A 24615-nucleotide genomic window follows, 5' to 3' on the forward strand; every position below is an offset into this window, starting at 1 on the left:
AATGTAGGTTTTTTTTTTTCACGTGGACTATTGTCTTTTTACCAAAACCACACTTGTTCATGTTTCCTGTGCATCAAAATGCAGTTAAATTCAACTTTTTTTCTATTATTTTCACTGATCAACTCTGTTTCTTTCCTATTTTTAAGCATGGTAGCTACTTTATTCTTTCCCCTCTGAGTGTGGCTATTCACTCGCTGTCTTGACCAAATAAATTTATATCTATTTGCTCCATTTCTGTGCTTAGTACAGATGCTACATTTTCCTTCAGTGTCCATAGTTGAAGCTGAATCCTTAATCTTTTTTCCCTTTTCTCTTTCTGCAAGGTGGTTATTGCTAATACTTCTACATCCACAGGTTTATTATAACTTTTCAGCTCTCTGTATTTTAGGATGTACAAAATGCAGTTTTGTAACTTCAGAATGGCCCTATTTTTTTTTTTTTTCTCCAGAGTACATCACAGGTCCCTCATTACTCTTTTCTTGTTTGTAGTTTTCACCTGCCTCCCTTTCCAGTTTTGGAGCCCTGGTTCCTGCTAATGGAACGGTTTCCTCATTGCTCAGCCTCTGCTTTTGTGTCTCATTTGCAGATGCTGTTTGTCCTTTCCTTTTGTCCATAGGTTGCTTTGCTGTTTGTTGTCCAGCTAAGTCAAGTGTGTTTAGATACCCTTTGTAGGAGTGGTGCTGTGTGGAGGTGCAGTGTGGTGTTGCCTTCCAGGAGGGAATGCTGCACCCCACGGGGGCAGGCTCGGGGGCCAGCAGACACCTCATGCAGTGGGAGGAACTCAGTTCTGACTGAGAGGAGCACGTGGCTTCTGGAGTTGCCATGCCTGAGTTGTGGTTGGAATCTTACCTGTAGCTATTTGCCACTGTTTTATTTTCAGAGTTTATTTATGGGGTTTTTTACAGCTCTGCAGCATCCACACATCTTTCTGAATCTTCTGTTCATTATGTCTGTGCCTGCCTTGTCCCTGATCATGTGAATGTACATTTTGCTGTTGATTAAACATGACCCTTGCACGTGTTGGTTTTTTTTTTTTTTAATTTGATTTGTTTATGGGTCAAATTTTAAGTTTCTAACCCAGGTTTAGTTTTGGGGAAGGACTTCAGAACTTGAATTAGTAGTAAGTGAAAGCTTGAGAATATCCAGTTAGCATATAAAAGATTCAGAGTATATGATCACCACAAAACTTGGTTTGCTTTCTTGTATATATCTGACTTTGAAACCCATAATATTTTAGGATTTATTTTTAGTATGTTTTCTTTAAAAAGCGTAGATACTTAGTGCAAGGCCTGATGTTTGTAGGTGGATACCACTACAATTATTGCAGCATTTTCTTCTACAGAACTGCTTTTCTTCCTAGTAAAATTTCTGAAGACAAAAGTCTAAATTTTAATATTAACCTTATGACTTTGAAATATATTTTTAATGAAGGTTGTGAGATATGACATCTGTGTCGTATATGATTTGATTTTTTTTTTAAAGCATAATGGCAAAATAGGTATATACACACACACACAACCACATGCATTACATGAATATGACTTTTGTCACCAGCTGGTTGTGCTTGTAGAGATCCACGTGCTTATCTTGGTGATTACAGGTATTAGTGTATTTACGTTGTGTGTGTTTGTGTATAAAGAGTATAATGTAAGTATACTTTTCTTTAATAATAGCAGATTATCCAGTCAACATCTGCTCAAACTGTGAAACGAACCCCTGCTTGCCAGACTACCCAGATTAGGATGCCAGTGGTAATAACTCAGACCATTAGACCACAAGGTATGGGTTTAAATGTTTTAGTGAGATTGTTACCTTTGTATGAATTTCGTTGTAATTACAAACGAGTAGCATGGAAAAACTTACAGTGTTGACATTGGCAACATTGTTGACATTTATTTTTTACCTCATGCTGGCTGAAGAATGCATGTTTTCATGTGCAGTTTCAAGGTGTTTCGGACCAACACAGTGAAATGTTTTGAAACAACCTTAGGACTAAACTCTCACATGTTTAGCTCCTTACTTAGCAGTTTTTCATGGAAAGTTCTAAACCAGGTCAGGAACTTGGCTCTCACTGTCCTAAACTGTAACTCTGGGCCAAGAAAGAAATTCTTCATTTTCCTGAAGCCTAGTGGTTACCTCAATTTAATCATCCTATTTCTAATTCATACTCCTGAAGCAGAACATGGCAGTCCCCATCTCTGCAGCTACTGAGGTCAAGGTAGGAGCCCTAGGGAAATTTCTCAAGCCTCAGGTTGGTTTTCTTTGACTCCTGTCAGTATGTTTACTTTTTGGTGAGGTCACAAACTGACAACAGCAACCTGACATGCTGTGATTAGCCACAGCATGTGGTTTCTACACACCTTCCTCATCTGTCTGTGCACAGGTGGGTTCATGTTTGGCTGATACTTCCCACTTTTTAAGAGGATTCTTGAAGCCTCCTTACTTCCTAATAAATACCCATTTGTTTCTTTCTACCACTGAACCTCTTAGGCTTTATTTTTCCTGAATATGTGTGAGAGTATCTTACTGGATGTGGGCATTTACATGACTGAGGGTTTGTAATGGAATACAGAGCTTGTCATCTCCAGGTACTGAATCACGAATCAAACTAGTTTAAATGCACATAAAAGCTATTGCTGCCTACTCGACTTCATTGCTTGGTCGTTTCTGTTCTCCTTGGGAAAAAAAGCACCAAAAATGTGTAAGAGCAGTTGATGTTTTACTTGCTCTGTTCTCTTAAGGGAATCCAAAGGTTGAATGGACACAGAGACCAAGCTGTCGCTGTAATCCTGTAGGCTGTTTTTCCAAGTTAGGAAGAAATACATTTGCTCACCATAAGATGTGTTTATTTGATAGCACTGATACTCATGTCTTGAGTTTATAACGTGTCCATGCATCTTATAGCATGAGCTTTCACTTCTGACTAATGTGTCTGAGAGTGAAGGCAGATTTCATTTCTTTACTTGTTCAGTCTCCAAGTTGTGAATGTCAACAGTGTGCTGAGAATTTGCATGATACTGGCATCTTTTTTTTTTTTAAACAGTAGATTCAGAATGTGAGTTCATTCTTGGTAGCCCTTGATCAGCCAGTGCAATGCAACTTAACTGGCAGTTTGGCTTGTGGTAGATGGTGGTTTCATAAAAGCCAATTTATGCAAGATCCTACTTTCTTGTGATCTTATTCCAATTCTCAAGTTTGGTTAAGCCCTCCAGTATATTGTTTTATTTACACAGACCAAACAAACAAGAATAGGCATTTAGAAACCATCCCAGTATAAAATCAGTCATCCTGCAGCCCATGTCTAAGGGAGCAGTCTGCCTGTGTGCTGGCAGCACTGTCAGAGTGCTTCATTGTGATACAGTGTTAAAACCTTTTTCTGTAAATGCCAGTGTAATGATATTTTATACTGACCTAGGTATTCCTGCAGAAGGAGATAATATACTGGAATAGGACATCATCTAAATAAAAACTACAGTAGCATAATTTCGTGGAGTGTGACTTGTTAAGGATAGTTACATCAGAACTGAGCTGACCTCCACAAAGTGCTGCATTTTCCTCCTTGACAAGAGTGAATCTCCCAAGTGTAAGGTCTCTTCAGTACATCCATGTGAACAGACTGTAATGCTTCTTAAAACAGTAGTTTAGATAAAATTGGCAGGGTTTAAGGACTTTTATATAAATAAAATTACTTCCACGCCAGTGGAAGTAACACCGATGTTGCTGCATGAAAAATTCACACTCCTTTACCAAAGCACTCTGCTGATATAAAATTAGGTGAATTCCATCTTATGGATGGAGGAATTGAGCCAAATAATAAAGTAATTAACGAGAGTATTTGTTGCAACTATTTAACTTATGCTGGAATACAGCTAGGAATTTATAAGTGCCTAAATTTGGGCTTATTTTTCTAGATCATGCTAATTAAAATTAGAAGCAAGAGTCCAGTGGTGAAAGACTCTGTATGTCATTACCAATCCTATGAAATATCTAGGCCCACAGGTGATTTTAATTTTCAAAATATGCTCTGTCCCGTAATAAAAATGGATGTTTTAGGCATATTTTATGTCTAACCCTTAGTCATGCACAGCTGTGATTTATTTAAACCAGAAAACTTAAATGTCATCCCAAATCCTACATTCACTTTGCCAGATCCATTGAGTAGAATTACATATACTTGGGATGAATGTGAGACTTAATTCTTCCATATCCAGTGCAGACATACTGTTTTCCCAAGACCAAGAGGTGAACTGCTCTGTTGCTGTACCCTTTTGAGTTTTGGGGGTGTTTTTCGATGAAAAATTATCACCTGTAGAAAACAAAGCATTGATACTGATTCCAAAGAAATATAATATTAATTCTGGAGGAGTGCAGTTGCTTAATTTTGCCATTGCAATAATTTTCAAGGTTAACACATTTTTAATCTTCTAGATCTTAGTTGTGCAAAGCAGAAATCTGCTAATTTTTATTATTGTATTATTTCTTTCCTTCTTTCCAGTTCACTTAGTAGAAAACCTTTCCATTAGTTCATCTGGAATAGATGAATGAATTGTCTGGTCCATGAACTAATGCTGTCTGTGACATCTCATGGACCTTGAATATTCCGATGACAAAATATTTTTATTCCCCAGGCTTGACCCTGAAGTCCTAAATCTGGTTTTGTATTTGCTAATGTTGAGAGTCCACATTACAGTTTATTTATACAGATGGAGAACTCAACAAACACTATCAAATTAGTTTCTTGTTAAGATCATATGTTGGAGTTGATGAAGACTTCAAAATAAAAAAAAAAGAAGCAATGCAGGACTCATTCAGAGCTAACAGCTTTGTATTAGCCAAGAAGTGTTCTTAAAAGGATTTATTAGGATAGTTGTGTTTCAGGTTTTTATTATTCATGAAAGAAAAATGCTGTAACTCTACTGAGGTTCTTACCATGCCATTTATATGCAACTGAGTCATTGGGGTGCAGGAACAACTTTCATGTCCTTCTCAAAGTCTCGAACACTACATCTGTAATGCTCAATAGAATGGAGTGATACACAAGAAAAAGGTGAGATCTTTTGAATCAAGTAGACATGAGTTATTTTTACATGCCAAACACAGGTGGGATTAAAGGAAACACAAAATGTAACCCAAGTCAATGTGTTTAGGCAGTCAAGGAGTGCTTACTCCAGAAGTTTCATGTCAGAGAGGAATTAAGATCTCTTGAGTTTACTGAATGTCCACCTCACTTTGGCTCATTTAGAAAGTCCTGTTTTACTTGTAATTCAAGACCTGTAAAGTCTAGATACAGACATGAATTATTTTTGACTCATTGTTTTCAAGATAAGAAAGCAAAAGACAACCGTTATGGGGGGTGTGTGTCAAATTTGGCAATAGTGTTTTTTCTTTTATATACAATGCAAAACATTTTAAAATACATGCAGTGCTTTCAGCTCTGAAATGCATGTTTTTCACTGCAATAAAGAACAATTTCTATATAGAAAATGTAAAAGACATAGTTAATACCCTGAGTGACTCTGACTTGAACATTTCAAATTCTCCTTCTTTATTCTATATAGATTATCCAGAAAAGTGGTTTACTGGTAATTGCAAACACACTTATAGCCATTATAAATATTATAGTTGTATATGGCCAGTGGTTTTCAGTTTTGGAATCTTCACTGTTCTGTAAATATTGAACAAACTGTAATGTTAATATAAATTTTGTATTTTAAATTGTTCTTCTTCAGCATGTAATCTTTAAAAATAATAACTTCCTTTGTTTGCAATTTACAGACAGTTAAATTTAGTTCCTGGACAGAAGGTTCTTTGATGTAAATTGTCTAAGACAGCTCATAATAACATTGCTTGGTGTTTTTCAGGCACAGTAGGGAAGGCACCAACAATACAAGCCAGTAAAAGTCCTGGGGGCTTTGGTGTTCAGGTCTCTGCAAATCAGAAAAACAAGCTGAATGACCCTGGAGGTGGTTCTTTCAGGTAAAAAAAGAAAAAATAATAATGAAAAAATGCGGTGGGGTGGGAGGGGGGAATCTGAAGTATAAAACAGAATTTAGAATTGGTGTAACACCAGAGGGCAGTCTTTTACAATAATTCCTGTCTTTTTTCCCTGGGATTGGATGGCAATTTTCATACTTAATTCTATTTTTTAAAAAGGGAGGGGATGATTACGTATCTTGAGGATTTTTCTCTAAATGCACATTTTAATGTTTAGCAAAACCCTAAATTCTGTGGATTATAATAAAACTCCTGCTGAATGGAATTATGTGCACGAGGATTTAAAAGAATCTCTGGTTGTTGTTATGTATTGGATTCTACTGCTCCTCTGGAATGTGTCTTGCTGGGAAGATCCTGGTTGTGAGGACAAGGCCACTGTGGAGCAGCCCCTCCTCGGCCAGGGACAATCCCAGGGGCCTGGGAGGGGATCCCTGCCTGGGGGGGATTGTTGGTCTTGGTTTTAAAGAGAAGACTTTGCTGCATCTGAGCTTCCTGTGCTTCCTTAGCTCATAGAGGTTGGGTGGTTTGTGGGCCCCTGTAGGAATCAGGTGCTGCAAAGGTTCAGCACAGTAGCAGTGATGCACTGAGCTGCTCTGCCACTTCTTTAGTACTCCAAACTTTTCTTCATATATATTTGGGATATTTTTACTTTTTGTAATGAAAAGCAGATCTTATGTTTACTACATTTTGCTCTCGCTAGCACCATTTTAGTTGTGTTAAAATATTTTCTTTCTTTATTGAATTGCAAAATATTCCTAGATTTTAATGTTCATCTAGGATTCTTATGTTGCTCTGACATCATCAAACCACTAATTAATTTTCAGGCTTATCCTTTTGCAGGTGAAGTAAAAGAGAATTTGTAGCTCTTTGAAATATCTCTGCTTTGAGGCATGTCAGTATTGTAACTAATAGTGGTAGTACTTAGTATTAATCTGGAAGCAAAATCATTCAATTTTTCATTTTCCAATGCTTTTGCCTCCCACTGAGTATTTAAATGAATTAAAATGTCTGTTGGGTTCAATTGTACTGTCTTAATAAGTATTTTTTATGTTTGTAAGCAACATGAGCATTTATTCTTCGTTAGTATAGCTTTCAATTTTACATACACCAAAAGGGACAGCATTTTTTTAACTGGGTGTTGTAAACTGTGCCAGGATTGATTCTTGCATTCACTTAGTTTATACATAGAATATATTAGGTTAGCTGGAATTGTTAATTTTCCCTTGGGGAGAAGCAAGTGCTCAAGGCACTGATTGATAAATCAATAAATCTTTAGTGAGTTTGGTAAATAAGCTGTCAAGGGTGTATGTCATTTTTCCTCTAGAGAACAAATTTTAGTCAGAATGAATGTGTTTGTTTCCTTACATTGTTTTCTCCTTCTAAATAGTAAGACACAAAGCTGCATTTAAATAAGTCCATAAAATTGCAAGGATTTATTAAACAGCAGCAAAGATCAAGCTTTTTCCTGATATCTTAACAAAGAATTCAGTTGTTTGCATATTTGCATTTCAACCCCTAACCTTTCCTGAGGACAAATAGATGTCTGACTATTAAGCCTAAAGGCACAGAGCTGGAAATCTGTATTAATCCTCTGAATGCTGACTAGTTTTCCTCAACATTCCCAGCGTGTGTGAAGAATGTGTTTTTAGCCAGAAGGCAAACTGGCATCTAAAGCAAAGCAAGAATTTTGAAAAATAGTTGTGTTATGTATAAATTTATTTTGCCCTTGGTGTTTTATTATTGCATATTTGTTTCATTATTTTACATTCTGCTTTCTTTAAAATAACTTACTTGAGCTTTTCACTTTTGTGAGCAAAGTGTTGGTCACTAGAAACAGAAATTTGAACTTTTTTTTTTAAAGATCTAGCAATTAAGAATTTTGCAAATTGCATCTATGCATTTAAGGTCAACGTTTATTAATGAACTGCAAGACTGCTTACATGAGTTCACTGTTTGTTACAGTAGCTGTTCTGTGATGCAGAGTTCTCAACCCAAGATTTCTGCAACATGAAGCTGTGCTTGTGAAATGTTAGGTCACCTTTTTTGGTATTAAATTTATTGTTGTTGTACTTTTCAGAGAGAACTACAGACAAGCCCAGTTAGTTGACTTTTCAACTCTATTAATACCTAAGGATAGAAATTTGAATTCCATTTCTAGTAATTTTTCTGTTTGTTTTGCAAGCAAAGGTCTAGGCTTAGGTTTGTACCATAACAGGCCAGCTTGAGGTTTCTGTAGCTGAGAGAAGCAAAAATCCCACTGAAGTCTGCCAGGGCCTTGCATATTTGCCCACAGCTGCTACTCATCACCTCGTTGGTCCCCTCAGAGCTCCCACGGACACCAGCTCCTCCTGATGGTGGTGAAAGCAGCAGGCTCTCAAGTGATTCTTACCCCCAGTTCAGGTAGTGGCCACTCTAGGGAACTAGTGGAAACATTTGTTCCTGATATTGAGATGGAATAATTTCAGTTGGAAGGTCCAGCTTCCCGCTCAAGGCGGGTTTGGTTGGGTCGGGGACTGGTCCATATGTGCTCTGCATTTCTCCAGGGATAGAGGTGGATGTTTGTCCTCTTGCATTATCCCACCACTTCCAAACTGTGCTGAGCAGGGCTCAGTGGCGTTGCATGGCAAGGCCAGAAGTGAACAGATCTATCCCTTGGTGTGTGGGATGATGCTGTGTTTTGTTTGCCATAGGGTGCCAGGTAGCCAGGTGCTCCTTCCTTTGTGCAGCAACCTTTCTTTTTCTGAAGTCGTGTTTCCAAGTTACATCTGACCTCCTGGAGCCTGTCAGTGTCAGGTTTTGTACAGCCAGTGTGATGGGGTTTGTTTCCAGAGGTAGCTCTGTGAAGCCTCTGAGATCATTTGAAGCTGATCTTAGTACCTGTATTTTATTCTGCTGTCTGGCTGCATTTTGAGGTAGGGTCTACGTGGAAATAAAAAATTTGTTTTCAGACCTCCCTTGAATAGCCAAAAAAATCTCTTGTCTAGTGTTTTATTTTCATTTTTAAAAATAAAAGTTTAACAGCATAGCTCTGACAAAATGCCTCACAATGCATGGTGTTACATCTAATAATGTGCAAAGCAGCTTGCCCTTGAAGTGGTAGAAAGCTAATGTAGATGTTGAATGGATAACTTCAAAATTTGCATCTCAAAATGATATATGACAAAACCTTACCCTTGAAGTTTCTTAGTTTTTCGAAGTGAATATTTCAAGCTATAAGGTGACTGTGATTTTTCCATGTATTTCAAAATAGAGAAAAATGCTTGTCTGTAAATGTGGTATCTGTCATCCCTTCTGCTTATCAGGGAGAAGATTCCACATGGACCATAAATGAATTGTGTGGCAAAGCAGTATTAGGGAGACATTTGTAATTATAGCATGAAAGTCAGAATAAACATTTTAATTAATATGTAACTAGAACCTATGCCATTATAAAATATAATACAGTAATGGCTGTTCAGTAATTTCACAGCACCATTTATATGCAGTGTATTGTTGTTAATGTCTGATCGTGTGATCCATGGAATCTGTGGACTTTCTCAGAGTCTTGTGTGCATGTAGGGACTTTGGACTAATGACATGCAGTTCCCTTGTAAGAGAGAAGGGGTATCAATAGTCTAATGCTGTCTCAATTGCTTTATGCATTCTTCTGGCTTATTTGGGAGCAGTTCAGTATTGCAGTTTGGAACAGCATTGGCTCAAATCTCACAAAGTGCATGAGGAAGAAAAACTGTGCAATCATGGAGTTAAGGTTTGTTCATAAAGAAAATGCTGCCAGATTTTTATAATGGCTTGTCTTAGTTTAAACAAAATTTTTTTACAGGTAACTGTGCAAATACTTTGGGTTTTCTTGCTTATTTTCAGATAAGATTTTTTTTTTTTTTTAGTAATTGCATGAGTGTTTTTAATGAAGAGGAAAGAGAAAGTTGTTAAAAGAGGTTGAATATAGGAGGAAGAATTGGACTCTTCGACTACTTGACGATACAGTTTGTGTTTGGAGGGAGTTTGAGAACTCAAGCTGTCTTAAAAATATCATGTGTGTTGGAATGTTAGATTCATCCTATAAGAGTCAGAATTTAATTCAGTAAAAACCAGAAATATTTACTGAAACAGTAGAATTGGGATGGGCATAATAATATATACCAAGAAATATGAAATTGTTAACTACTGTGCTCTGATGAAAAAGGAAAGATAGACAGTAATCATCAGTCTAGACGACCACTGGATGGCATCTTTGTTCCACAGAATGACTTCTGAAAACTCACTTATCTGGGCTTAAAAGTTCACTTTTATAGGAAATTGTTTGGCGAGAATACCAACTCTCTTTATATATATATAAATGTATGTTTCAGTATCCAAACATTTTTCATCATGAGGTTCCTTAAAGTAAAGAAGAATATATGGATAGGGTTTTTCTTGTCAGAAAAAATTGTAGTCCCAGCTGTGATTAATATATATCTTATCTGTCTTCCATGTAATACTGGAAAAAAAAAAAAAAAAAAAAAAAGATGTGCTTGCAAACTGTAGCTTGCAAGTGTAAGAAGGAAGAAAGTTATTCTGTCCAGGAGTTACAGTGATGGTCTTTGTAAGTGCTATTGCATCGGTTTTGATAATTCCATTGAAATCTAGTTTGTGCCCGAAATACTTGTCTGGTTTTATTTCAGAAAATATTTATTTATAATGTGATCACAGATCTGTATGCTAAATACAAATTGGAGTAGCTAAACTGCTATGCAGAAGGAAGGTAAAAGACCGACTGTACTTTCTTCAGCTATGAAATAAAAGGAGAGAGAAGTATGAACTTCTCTTAAAAGTTGTGTTCTGGAAGTCAAGACTGCTGTCTTGATTTTTTTTTACAGTGGTTGGTTGCTTGAAGGAGGTGAAAGTACCTCTGTCCTGGCAACCTGATGTGGAAACACAGGGCTGAGACTTGCTTGCAGCTGGCCAGGCTGCGCCCAGCTGTGCTGAGTGCTCGCTGAAGGGAGCGGGGCAGCGGTGGGCTGTGTGTGCAGCCAGCACCATCAGGGTCCTGCTCGCTCCTGTTTCACCAGGCTCCTCTGGGGCAGTGGGCTGTGTGTGCAAACACCATCAGGGTCCTGCTCACTCCTGTCTGACCAGGCTCCTCCGGGTGGGCTGTGTGCACAGCCAGCACCATCAGGGTCCTGCTCACTCCTGTTTCACCAGGCTCCTCCGGGTGGGCTGTGTGTGCAAACACCATCAGGGTCCTGCTCGCTCCTGTTTCACCAGGCTCCTCCGGGTGGGCTGTGTGTGCAAACACCATCAGGGTCCTGCTCGCTCCTGTTTCACCAGGCTCCTCCGGGTGGGCTGTGTGCACAGCCAGCACCATCAGGGTCCTGCTCACTCCTGTCTGACCAGGCTCCTCTGGGGTGGTGGGCTGTGTGTGCAAACACCATCAGGGTCCTGCTCGCTCCTGTTTCACCAGGCTCCTCCGGGTGGGCTGTGTGCACAGCCAGCACCGGGCTCCTGCTCGCTCCTGTTTCACCAGGCTCCTCCGGGTGGGCTGTGTGTGCAGCCAGCACCATCAGGGTCCTGCTCGCTCCTGTTTCACCAGGCTCCTCTGGGGTGGTGGGCTGTGTGTGCAAACACCATCAGGGTCCTGCTCGCTCCTGTTTCACCAGGCTCCTCCGGGTGGGCTGTGTGCACAGCCAGCACCGGGCTCCTGCTCGCTCCTGTCTGACCGGGCTCCTCCGGGGCCTCGTGCTCGTCCCGCCGGCAGCGGCACCCGGACCCACCGCCACCGGGGGGTCGCCACTGCGTTGGTACTTTGGTCAGTTTCAGCTTTATTTTGAAATTCTGGGTTCGAGTCGGTGTTCCAGAAGCTTCCACTATTTTACGTAGTTCAGAGTTTGTGTTCTGATAGCTGCCTTGATGGGAGTCTGGTTTTCCCATGGTTTGAAGCCTGTTGGATTTGGGCCTTGTGAGTCGTGGGTGGTTCTCAATCTGTTTCAAGCGTTCAGGTTTTAACCCGACAAAACCTTTGTTTCTTTCAGTTTTGCCTGTAGTTTTGCATTCGTGCAATTACAAACTTTTGAACTGGTCACTGAATATCTAAGTCAGTGTTGGTTGTGTGGTGTTGAGGGCAGGCAGTCCTGGGCGGGCCAGGTGTGGGTGTGGAGCCAGTTCCTCATGTCAGAAGTAAAAGTGACAGGGTTTGAGGGATGGAGCACCTCTCCTAGGAAGAAAGGCTGAGAGAATTGGAATTTTTCAGCCTGGAGAGGAGAAGGCTCCAGGGTGACCCAGTTGTGGCCCTTCAGTACCTGAACGGAGCCTGCAATAAAGATGAGGAGAGACTATTTACAAGGGCCGGAGTGACAGGACAAGGGGGAATGGCTCCAAACTAAAAAGCAATAGGTTACATTGTATATTAGGAAGAAATTGTTCCCTGTGAGAGTGCTGAGGCCCTGGCACAAGCTGCCCAGAGCAGCTGTGGCTGCCCCTGGACCCCTGGAAGTGTCCAAGGCCAGGTTGGCCAGGGCTTGGAGCAGCCTGGGACAGTGGAAGGTGTCCCTGCCCATGGCAGGGGGTGGCACTGGATGAGCTTTTAAGTTTCTTTCCAACCAAAACCATTCTATGATGTTGCAACGTTGGTCTCAGGAATTTAATCTTAAGACAAGAAATCAAGTGCTTAACACTCCTGGAAAATAATAGAAGCTTAATTAATTAAGAAATTAAATTTGTGTAGCATTTTTCTGAAAAGCATTGTAAAATATTCCGTTTTCTGCCTCAAGTGTTCAGCACATTTCTGCAGATTTGCACAAATAAAAGTCCCTTCTTGACTTCTTCCCACAAAAGAAAACAAAACCAGTATCTATCTAACCATAAAAGTGTTTCACCAAAATTGGCTGCTGTAGTGCAGACAACAGGAAAAGTATGGGAGGAGAAGGAGGACCTAGATTATGGATTTCTGGATTTCCCTCCTTTTGTTCTCAGACCTTACTTGCAGCTATTGGTTTTTACTGTGGGCATTAAACTTGTTACAAGTGATAAAGTATTTTAGTATTTTAGCACAGGACATTATGTATGTAACAATTTTTAAAATATCTTTAAAATTAGGCTTTTGTTTGTTTACTATATACAGTAATTGGAGTCCGGACTTGAATGTGTTTTTTCCATTATATATATATTCTGAAAATAATATTCTCAAAGGTTGTGTCATCTCTCTAGAATATGTTGAAATAGTGTTTGTGTCAATAATAGCTGTGAAACAGAATGTGCTAAATCCAGATGGCTGTTTCCACAGCTCTGAGTCATACCTCAGAGAGGTAGGAGGTAAAAGATGCTTGGGAGATACTGGTATGGAAACTCAAATTTGTTTGCACTTTCTCAAGCTGGTAAAAAGGATATTGCAGGGCAGAAAATGGCCTGGGAGTTGCTGTCATCTTCTCAAATGCAGCTCATTTTCCTAAAACCTGTTGACACAACTGATTTTTGTATGTTGCCAGAGAAAATACTAGCACATACTCAAGCCACACTTGGAACCCAGGATTACCTGTGAACTCAGCATGGTCAAAGAATCTTTCCTGACTGTTGCTGAAAATGCTTTGATGCCCATTTTAGTAGGAACTTTTGAAACAGTGTAGGATTACAAATTCATGTTTTTACTTTTAATTTCTGGTATTTATTTTACCATTTTATGCATGGTTTTCATTATAAAGAGAAAAGCGCGATGTTCTGTTGTTAGTGGTGATCATTGCCTTCAGTTTCCTGGTCATCCTGGTTTCATTGATATCACTGACTGAGATGAAGGCACCTCTGTCACACCTTCTGTTACCAGTCAAATTGTCCTGCTTCTGATGTGTTCCTAATATGGTCAGAGAAATACGTGGTTATTTCTGAGTGTAGAATATATTCTGTGAAAATGGAGGCACGTGGAGTTGTACCTCAGTTGGCCCACCCATCGGGCATGTGGCATGATGATTACTTCTGGAGAGGCAGATGATAAAAAAAGAGGAATGTATTTCATGCAGAATTGTTTTTATATGGCTTTTTTTTTTAATTGTAGAGATGATGACGACATCAATGATGTTGCCTCTATGGCTGGTGTTAATCTTAATGAAGAAAGTGCCCGAATTATGGCTACCAACTCTGACTTGGTTGGAACCCAGATCCAGTCCTGTAAAGATGAACCCTTTCTTGCTGCTATACCTCTCCATAAACGCATACTTGAAACGGGTGAGAAGCACATCCTTTCCTTCTGAGAGTGTTCCCTTCAGAGTGATGAGGTTCTGAGGAACAGAATATGCTTAGCACTTAAGATGGCTTTTTAAGCATTTGATTACATAATTCTGTATTCCTAAACTTTCAAGGTTTTTGTGATAAAAGTAACTTACCTCAAGTTGGAAATAAAATAGCATGCTGGTACTTTTAAACTTCGTGCTTTCCCACATGTTTTTTATATCCAAGGATCTCAAAGCTCTTTGCAAACATTAATTATTTCTCACAGTTCTCCTTCATGTTTTACACATGAGAAGATTGAAACAGAGAGGTAAAGTAAGTAGTACAGGTCACAGAGGACACCTGTGAATAACATTTAACAGAATGTTTAAGTTTCCTGTCAAGATTTTCTTTCTGTATACAAACCAGTTATTCAGTTCTTAACACCTGCATCTATTTAAGTTTGTAGTGTATTTCTTACAGCATATTTTCAAAAAGCTGTGTTTATTTATAATGGCAAAAAGCTATGTTTATTTATTCTGCCATTGGAAAATGGAAGTTAAAAACTTTAGTAGAATAACTGTTTGAAATCAGCGATGTTTTAAGGCTAGGAAATATGCTTCTATAAGATAGAATGTATTTTATATTACATACTTTATTAATATGCAGTATGTGTTCTAGTGCCTAAATATATATTTTTCAACATAATTTTGGTAGTGTTTTCAGTTCCATCAGTGTCTTAACATACTACACTCCAATTGTTTAGGGGTGAAAATTGTATCCCTTTCAAACCTGTGCTTAAGGCACAAATTTTTAGGGATCTAGTTCTCAGAGTTTTAAAGATAAGACCAAAATCTTGTTGCAAATCAGTGCAGTTAGGTTTTTTTAAGTCATGTGGTTGCTTCTGAAATGTTATTTGTGTTTTATGTTCATTGAATTAATGGGAGCCTTTTTATATTGCAGTTGCAGGCAAGTTCTTCATTGACTTATTGTCAGACTTCACTCTTGTACTTTACTAAATGCCATTTTAAGCTTCCCTTCAGAGAAAGGAATGGTTTTGCAGGCTGTAGTCACCTCGCTGTGAGGATGTGATGACGGCGTGTGGTGCAGCTGGGAAAGTGTCTCCTGCCTGTTGGGACTGGCTTAGCACCACCTGACACTGGAGCCAGCGAGGTCTTCATGAAATGTGTCTGAGAAACTGTTGTGAGGGATGCTCACATAACAGTAGATACAGGTGTAAGAAAGGGAAAAGGCAACAGATATAAAACTGTTAAAAAGAATGGGAAAACAGTAATGAATTTGCCACATAAGCCTTAATGAGCTGTCTGGCTGTAACAACTGCTGCACGACATGGAGCTGTAATTACAAGTGCAGGACTTACAGGAATCTGTACATACTTTAAGAGCCACAGAACCCATCACACTATTCATCACTGCCTTTTGGGGTTTGCTCCTCTGAGGAAAAAATCCCTATGGCTGTTTTTGAAGCTTTATTGGCTTTGATAATTGAAATGAAACTTTCAAAGCTTTTAAAAGCAGCTGCAGGGATTTACTTCTCAAAAGCAGTGAATCCAGAAGAGCGGCCACTCCTAGTGATCTCCTGCAGCCACTTTTAGAGCTTTATTTTGGTTTTACATGAAGCCTTTTATAGTTTTGAAAGTGGCTGTGGAGTTCAGAAGTGGCTACTATCTGGGATCTATGGCTCTTGAGGAGAGAATTCCTTCAGCTGATTTTGAAGTTTTAGAAGCTGGGTTTTCACTGTGTGTGGCCAGATTTGTTGTTTGCTTAGGACCACACACAAGTTTAGTAATTTGTGCTACTGGGCACTTAAAATAATGACATTGTAAGTTCACGACAAGACTCAGTGTTGCCATATGTTGCTGTGACAACACCAGGACTAAGCAAAGTGCCTGTGACCTTCTCAAGCACATTAGAAAAAAGTCTGTTATTTGAGTTCTCATTCTCCTGTTTTCGTTATGTCTGTTGACAAATGAGATAAGATACATTGTTTCTTCTTACTTTTGCCTGAATATGACTTAAACAGATGTTGTTTTCTACCTTTAGGTCTATTCATATTTAATCACTTCAGTTTTAGGGCAGGTTTTTAATGTTTTAGTAAAAGAGAGATTTGTGGTGTGTACAGTATTAGGAAACTGCTCTTGTCTCCTTTCTCAGAAGCTAGATCTTTCAAGTTTTCTGTAATATTAATCTCCTCCTCTCTTTTCTGAGTAAGAGCTCTGTCAAGCAACTCAGTAGTGTTCCCCAAAGGCTGTTTCAGAGGTTGTGCTTCCATTCACCATTCCAGAGTTGGAATATAAACTGCTAAAGTGAGAGCAGATGCTCTTCCGACTTTGGCAGTAACCACCAGCCAGATGCCTCAAAGTCATAGTGAAAGAGGGTTCTTAATATATTGTATGTTCTTATCTCTACTTGAGCTTGGCACTGTTATAATCCAAAGTTTATTTTAAATCTAAGGGACTAATATTGATCCATATAAATGGAAGAAGTAACTGAAAGGTAATTCATGCAAAGAATATTCATCCACTTCCTGCATGCTTCCTTATCCAATTTTGTGTCTAGTCATTTTGGGCTGGTAATCATTGACATTTGTTCATGTAGGAAGGCAAGGCTGTGACTGTTTCAAATTCTTCTTTGATGCAAAATCAAGAGTGGGTATTTCTCAGCAGATAATGTATGTCTTTTGTTATTCCATACAGAATCATAAAACTTTAAACCCTGATCTTTCTGCATGACAGCACAGCACAATGAAACATATACAAGGGGTTGTAAGGCTTTTGTTTCTCTTTTTGGGAAGTTGAGATGCAGAGATTGATATTCATCACGCATGTGCATACCAACTCCTAAAACTTTCTAGGTCTTTAACTTTGTCAGTAGAACAAACAGTGTTTCATCAGAGGGCAAGCAAGCTGATTAGACCCTCACAAATAAATAATGCTGAAAACTCCTGGCTTTATGGGTGGTTTTATGGGAATGATACAAGAAAAACAACTGTAATGATTTGTGATTGTTTCGCTTTTGTTCATTCATAAGTTATTTCTTGCTGGGTAAGAATGCTGTGTTAGTTAGGTTTTAGAAGCTAGTTTTTGGCATTCTGAGTTTTTGCTGTTCAGTGAATGAGGCAACAGGCAGCACTTAATAAAGCAGGTTTTTAAGTGTGACAGTTTTCTGTAGTTCATAACCATCTTGTGAAAATAGAGACTCCTTGGCTTTAATTCCTTGATTACAGCATGGTTTCTGAGTGCAGATAAGAATGAGGCTGCACTGCATTTTAATGCATAATAAATATTAGTGAGAGGTAGCAGGACACAGTGAAAGATGGCATAAAACATGATCCTTTTCATAATGCCTGATAAATAAATCCTTGGAAAAAGGGAACAGCTGTCTCTTGTACTTCTCTGAGAACTTGCTGGCCTCTTAAACCTTCACTGAGGTTCCAAAAATCTTTGATTTATAGTTTGTGACCAACAGAGCATGATACCTTAGGCTTAGCATCTGCAGCAGCTTATTAATTCCCACAACTTTTAGTTCTAACTGATTTCTTTTACAACCAGGTGATGCCATTTTGCTTTTATTAACTATCCCTAAAATGTCACAACTTGTGGTGAACCCTAACCATGAATTAACTGTCATAATGCAATAATATTTAAGCGGGAGTTTGGCATACTCTATTCTTTGACTTAGATTGTTCCTTTCTCTCTTTGTCTTCACTTTCAGTGTTCTTCACCCCATTTTTCTACTTTGATTTTATTGCTGCAGAGCACTGGCTGAATAGAACAGATGTGGCATTCAAAGAAATATGGGACTAGTTTGGCCATGTTGAATACGTTTTAACTGTTCACCTTGTATCTTTCAAATTATTTTAACTTAAATATATATGATAGAAATTTATTGGAGAATCAGCAATGATATTTTTATTTCACATTCTTTTAGAGTTTTTTACATCTGCATTAAGCAATCAAATTTTCTAGAGAGCAATTTTACAAAATGGTGTATTTGTTTGTTCCTAGCATTGTTATGAATGTCCTTTGGAAAAAGTCTTCCACTGACTTAGCATACATCTGCAATATTTCCCACCACAAACGTAGTCCTGGATTCTCTTGCTTCATACAAATACATTTTTAGTCTAGAACACACATAGTAGTGCATGCCAATTATTATAAAGCTTGCAAATGTGCTGATGAATCCAGTTTCTCCTGGTTCAGTAGTTAGTAGGCCTACAGTCTCGTTTAAAACAGCTTCAGAGAAGCTTGTCTGGTTAGAATTAAGCTGCTGTTTCTGTCAGTAAAACAGTTGTATGGTTAGGCTGAACATAATTTATAGATTTACCTTTTTGTTATTCTACATGTAAAATATCTTTCTAATTCTGTCTGATGAAATATTGATCATTGCTCTGCCTTGATTCTTTCTTTGTTCAGCCACACTTGAATTGCATGTCTGCTATAAAACTGCATGTTAAAACATACAGAAATAGCTTATCTGTGTTTTCTGTATTCTGGAGTGTATTGAATCTACTGTCTGGCATCATGGTGGCAGCAGTTGTTGCATATGTATATATTTAAAAGAAAGAATTTGTGTGCTCCAAAGGACATTTTATATTGCCAAACCATGCTAAAACACATAGGGGTATCCTTCATGGAACCAGGCCAGGTGATTTCAGCCTCTATTTAAAGCATTTGTTATTAGTTCAGTGAGTCTTTGTCATCCTCCTTTCCTGGGTGTGTTTGTCAACATTTGTATTTATGTTTGAATGACATGAAACTGTCCTATTGATGACTGCTCTTTCATAAACAGAGCAGCTCTAACATAAAAGTAGAGTTGTTTCTCTGGTTGCTTTACTTTAGAGGGCTTTTATAGCTGCTTCAATTACAGTGGTTGAGCTCTCCGATTGCCTGTGAATATAATTTTTTGTTTTCACTGTGCTTTTTGTTGATGTGACTTGGTTGTTTTCACTGCTAACTTTTAACTTTTTGTCCATAAGTTGATTTGTCTTCAAACTGAAATATGCATTTGAATATAATTTTTTCCATCAGCATCTTTCTGTCAGGATTATCTCCTTAAATGCCTGTGGACATAACTCTTGATTGTGTTTGGGGATTGCTCTAACACCTATCTGTTCATAAGTGTAGCAGTTTGAAGTCATGCACCATCCTAAGGACATGCTTAGTCTGCTTGAACTGTTCCTACAGTGGAGTTCTCTGAGATTCTACTTGCTTTTTCTCAGGGGAAAAGAAAAGTCGTATTAGGTATTGGAAAATTCAAACTGCAAGTTATTGTGCATGCCAAAAGCACACTCTTTCTCTAGTTTCTGTAAACTTCAGTCTGGCACTGCAGAGATGTGGCAGGTGTAGAGATGTATCCATGTTCTGACATCCGTAGTAGTTCTGTAACTTGGGCTTTTTTCATTAGTATGAAACAAGCATTTGCTAGAAATTGTATTTAGATTAGAAGGTGTGTGCTGCTCCCAATTTTCTAACCAATGTCCATAGTTGTGGCAGTTGTTCCTTATGCTGAGATTGGAGTTTATTGTACATGTTCAATAGATAATTTGGTTTTATATTCCAACTTAATTGCTAATGTTACAATAAGACAATTATATGTTTTTTACATTTATTATTTCCTTTTCAAAAAAGGTGGGAATACATTCCCATCTTAGTATCAGCAGCAGTGTTGCCAAATAAACATAACCAGTAAGTGCTTTAGCAGAATGTTAAACCTTATTGTTGTTCTTTCTTTAATAGGTCCATGATTAGACTTCCTGTTTTACAAGATGTCCCAACATGTGTTGGAATGGTAACTTCAGTACCACCTGAGAGCTTGGAGTCTGCCTTTCTGTGAAAGGTAGGACAGCTTCTGTTCAATATTTTTTGTGTATTTCCAAGGTTTTCTTTTTATTAATCTTATTGTCTCTGCAACACTACAGAATCTGAGTTATGCTTTTAGCAGTATCACCTTTAGGTGTCAGAACTGATGTTATTTCATGAAGCAGTAATTTCTCAAAATAAATATGATTAATTTAGCTATGTTGAAACTATGATTATTTATGAAGAAAATGATGCTGTTTCTTTAGGCATCATTTTCAAAGGTTTTACTCCAGTTGTACTGAGAGCATGACCATACTACTTGCTCTCAGAAATATTTAGAGAATTCAAGTTTTGTTTTCACCATAATAATTTTGTTTTCACCAGTTTTTCATTCTGTTTTGTGAATGTAGTGAAAGCACCATCTTTAAAAGGTCTTGCTATTTCTGGAAGGCAGTTCTGGCCTTCAGGGCCCACCAAAATATGTTACCCAGCCTCAGAATAAGTTTGCATCTGGGAATTGAATGGCTTAAATTTCCTGGTCTCTGCAAAGGAGAGTAAAATTAAGATCATCATTCTGTGGAGATGCATTCTCTACCAGATTCATTTATAAAGTCCATGGATGTAAAATAAGAACAATAAAAAGAAAACCTTAGAGAACCATTCAATATTGCAATAAAGCTGACTTACATTATCCCTGTAGGCAAACTCCATGCTCTAGAGGTGGTGCTAATGTCCCCAACGCTCAACACATGTTGGAACATCTTTGTGGAGGAGGAAGTCATTGATCAGTGAGCAGCATCTTCAAGGATCGTTTAAGGGGGAAAAAGTAAAAGGTAATATTTTTTAAAATATGTTGGAATGATTGTTCATTATGTTTATTTGGCAATCCTGCTGCTCATACTAAGGTTGTAGTGTTTTCATTTCTTAAAATTACTGAGAAACTTCATAAACTTCCTTTAGTCTTTCCTTCTCCCATGAGTTTGAATTGCATTTGTCAGCCTCCTTCACATTGCTGAGTCTACTGCATACAAGTCCATAATCTGCTACAACTCACTGGCAATTTGACACTTTTTTCAATGGTTGTAATGCAGAGAGGGCTAATCTGTGGTTTAACCAGTTTTGCAGTCCCTTATTTAATAAGTCAGAGCCAAATATTGAACTGGTACAAAGACATGCTGCTGCTAACAAAAGGGTATTTGTTTTCAAGGAAGTAAGCTGCAACACAAAGTTGTGCCAGATGAGGTACCACCATCTGTTCTTGCACAATAATGTAGAAGTGCACCTTTAACATAAACTGTCATAAACTAAAGCTATTTTGACAAAATTAAGTGACCGTATCTGACCTGGTTAGTTTTTGCAGTGGTGGATGATCTGGTGATGCTCAATTTGGTATTAATGAATGTGGCATGGTGTCCTGATCTTGGCACTTTTAATTGTAATCCTGGGCATACACAGATGAAGGTGCTGACGTTTTGAAATTCAGGTTATGATCTTTGGTCTATTCTTCTGGTATCCTTTATAATTTCCTGGATTTTGTGCCTATCTTCTCTGTCTGACATGCCCATCCTGCCTCCTTAGATGAAGCCTCACATTTAGCTAGTCTGCCTGGCCTCAGGCTTGTGGAGACAACTGTGAAACCTGTTCAGACTGTAGTGTCAGAGAGATGGTTTCTCAGGGGAAAAAATTGTCGAAATGATTGTATTGTTCACACAATTTGCTTTAAAAGAAAAGAACCATATAGGCAAGTTCTTATAGTTGGCATTCCTTTGGATCCTGTGGATGTGATGGAGAGTGTCTTCTGTTCCTATGAGGACTGTGCTATAAGATGCTGGCATCTGTGTTTGTCATCTCTGACATTCTTACAGGAGTTCTGCTCCATCTCTGTCTTACCTGGTGTACTGTCATAATCATGTATTTATGGTGTTTAAGCCTGAGGTCCTGTGATGGTTTACTATTTTGAGTTTAGTTCAGGAAACACATTTTTCTACTCTGCATGAAAACAGATAAATTCCCAACTAATAACTTCTCTTGCTTTCTTAGGAACTCCTGTTGGTGTCATTGCCATATTAGTTCTTTCTGGTCTGGTCCCTGTAACAATCTCTTTTGATTTGACTCTATAGTGAGTAACCGAGCACAAAAGTGCATTGAGGCATGTACTATTATTGATAAAAATAGTGAACATATTTTCCAGTCTTCTGTGTTTATTCTTGAATGTTCCTGAATGTCTTTGGACATGCTTATTATGCTGTATTTTTTGTTTTGGGAAAACCAAGATGAGGAAAAAAAGATCATATAACTGTAATCTGTGAGTTCTAATTTGACTTGTTGAGACCTGCTCCTGTTTCAGTTCTCATGCCCTCTTCTGTCTTTTGTATTTTCCTCACACTGTTAAATTGCTGCAGCACAGATTACTGGGGTTGTAGGGTAGGATGTGGAGCTGTGGTTCTCAAAGCCTCTTTGGCCTTCAGTGCCTCCTTTTAAAAACTTCAGCACCCTCCCTTCCTTTAGAACATACACATCAAATGACACAAAAATAATCTTAAAGTTGAATTATTTAAAAAAGGAATTAAACATCAAAATTAAGGCTATTGTCTTTGCTTAACACATTGAGATTTTGATTTCTTCTAAAAAAAAGTTAGGTGATACACGGTTTGGTTACAGAAGAGAGCAGGGAAACAATTAATTGTAGTGCCTTATGTTCCTTCAGAGTTGACATTCTTTCTGTCCTCTCTGATCAAGCTGCAAGCCTTCCTTGCTGTCTGAATGCAAGTGCTCTCTGCTCCTAGATGCACTGTTTATATGTATATGCTTCCATGATTTGTGACAACTCTTTCCATTTTCCAAGCCTCCACATACCTGTGCAGAATGTTGTTTGGTGACTAGCTTGGCTCTGTTAGAGACAAACCACTAAGGGTAATAAAAAAGACTTTATGGATGATTAATAGCTGCCTTTCAGCTGTTTAATTATCTAGCTTAGAGATAGAATTTTGGAAACTGGATTGTCTGGTTATATATACCTTAGCACAGACCTCTTCTCAAAGTAGTTTTCCTGTTTGCCAGAAAGCATGAATTAGGTGCGAGTTCCCAGACTTAGCCACTGGTTGAGGCTTTTTAGAGAAGTGAAGGCTTTTTGCTGGTCAATCTTACATGACTTTCATCAAAAAACACGAGTTGTGTAGGTAGGGTTAAGAAAGAAATTTATTAGAAAATTAGAGAAATTCTTTCTCTACTTGATGAATTCTTTTTGTCCTGCTTCGAATCCTATGGACTTGCATATAAAGGCTTTGAATCAGCACAGAAAATAGAATGAGACTGTGGCCAGGGTTACACATAGATTTTGCACGGATGCAACTATTTCTCTGGGTCTGTTGTGTTAAAATAATGACATCAATGTCACCCTCTAGAGTGGAGCTGTTTTGCTTGTTTTCTTTTGACAAGAATAAGGTGTATTAAACAAAATTAGAAAGTAAGAGTTCAAAATAAGCAAAAAGGTTGTTTTTGCAGGGTGAGTAGTTAAGTTGTGGAACTCTTTGTTTTGCGATGTTGCGGATGCAAAAATTTCTTGAAAAATTAATGGAGAAAACATTCCATCCTGATCTAATATACAGATAAGATGGCCTAACTTAGGCCAGACCAAGGCATAATTTTGGTGCACAGTGAGCACTACACACTTTTTTTTAAAATAATCTTCTAGCAGCATCTCCTAATACCACTGTTAGAGAAAGGATGATGGACTCTGTAGGTTTACTTAACTTTTTATACAGCTATATAAATACATAAGTATTTATTACAGTATAGTTTGTACTGAAAAAGTTAAATCCACTGTAGTGCCTGAAACATACTTTGAATGGTCTTGTGCTCGTGATTTCACACTACAGAGCTTAAAAGTCTGAGTTGAATCTTACTTTGCTAAAATAGTTTGGTTGGCATTTACTTTGGAGGGAGCAGAAGAAGACAATATTAAAATATGTGTAGCATCTTATTCAGCATTTTTATTCTTTTAGGTTACATTACGTGGCTGGTTATCTTTTTTTCCCCTGCTGTGTCTTGCACTGAACATGGCTATGTATTTTGAGGATTCTAATAATATGCAAGTTCAGAATTTATTTTAAAAAATAACTGATGTTTCAGCAGTTTCTCAGTTTCACAAAATGCTTCCCGGGCAATCGGCCCGAGGTGGGTACTCCTGAAGAAGTGTAGGACAAACACTACTCCCAGAAAATTGGGAATTCTCAAGAAGGTTGTCCAGAAGTTGGCTCATGAGTTAATTCTCACACTGTGAGAAGAGGAATGTTTTTTTACAGGCAAGCTTACCTGAAGTAAGGAATGTAGAGCTCTCCACGGTTTTGTAAATAACAATTATGAGGCAATAAAAAGTCATTCTCTCTAACGAAGTCGTTGTTCCCTATGAAGGTGAACTGGAAGTGTTGAACAGTGTCAGATACTGGTTTGCAGAACCTTTCCTGTTGCAGCTGAGGGCTGGTTTGGGGCTGTGGGTTATATCTTGGCCATCTGCCCTCACAGGGGGGTGCTGGTTTGTACCTGCTCCAGGGCACCGTGCACCAAATCTCAAAGCACTTGGCAGGGATTCTCTCGTTTGGCAGGAAGCACACCCTAGCCCGGGGCTT

The 24615-nt window shown here is 38.4% G+C and overlaps 1 protein-coding gene across 2 annotated transcripts in view; it reads left to right on the forward strand.

The window, feature by feature from the left end:
* LOC138117124 (transcription initiation factor TFIID subunit 4-like) overlaps window positions 1-24615 on the forward strand; it is a 161173-nt gene that overhangs the window by 32007 nt on the left and 104551 nt on the right. For both annotated transcript variants that reach the window (XM_069027157.1, XM_069027158.1), the window contains exons 8-10: window positions 1674-1779; window positions 5862-5976; window positions 14015-14184. In XM_069027157.1, the coding sequence (XP_068883258.1) occupies window positions 1674-1779; window positions 5862-5976; window positions 14015-14184 (391 nt within the window). The remainder of the gene's footprint in view (window positions 1-1673; window positions 1780-5861; window positions 5977-14014; window positions 14185-24615) is intronic.

The sequence above is a fragment of the Aphelocoma coerulescens genome, chromosome 11 (assembly GCF_041296385.1).
Source record: "Aphelocoma coerulescens isolate FSJ_1873_10779 chromosome 11, UR_Acoe_1.0, whole genome shotgun sequence".
Classification (NCBI taxonomy): Eukaryota; Metazoa; Chordata; class Aves; order Passeriformes; family Corvidae; genus Aphelocoma; species Aphelocoma coerulescens.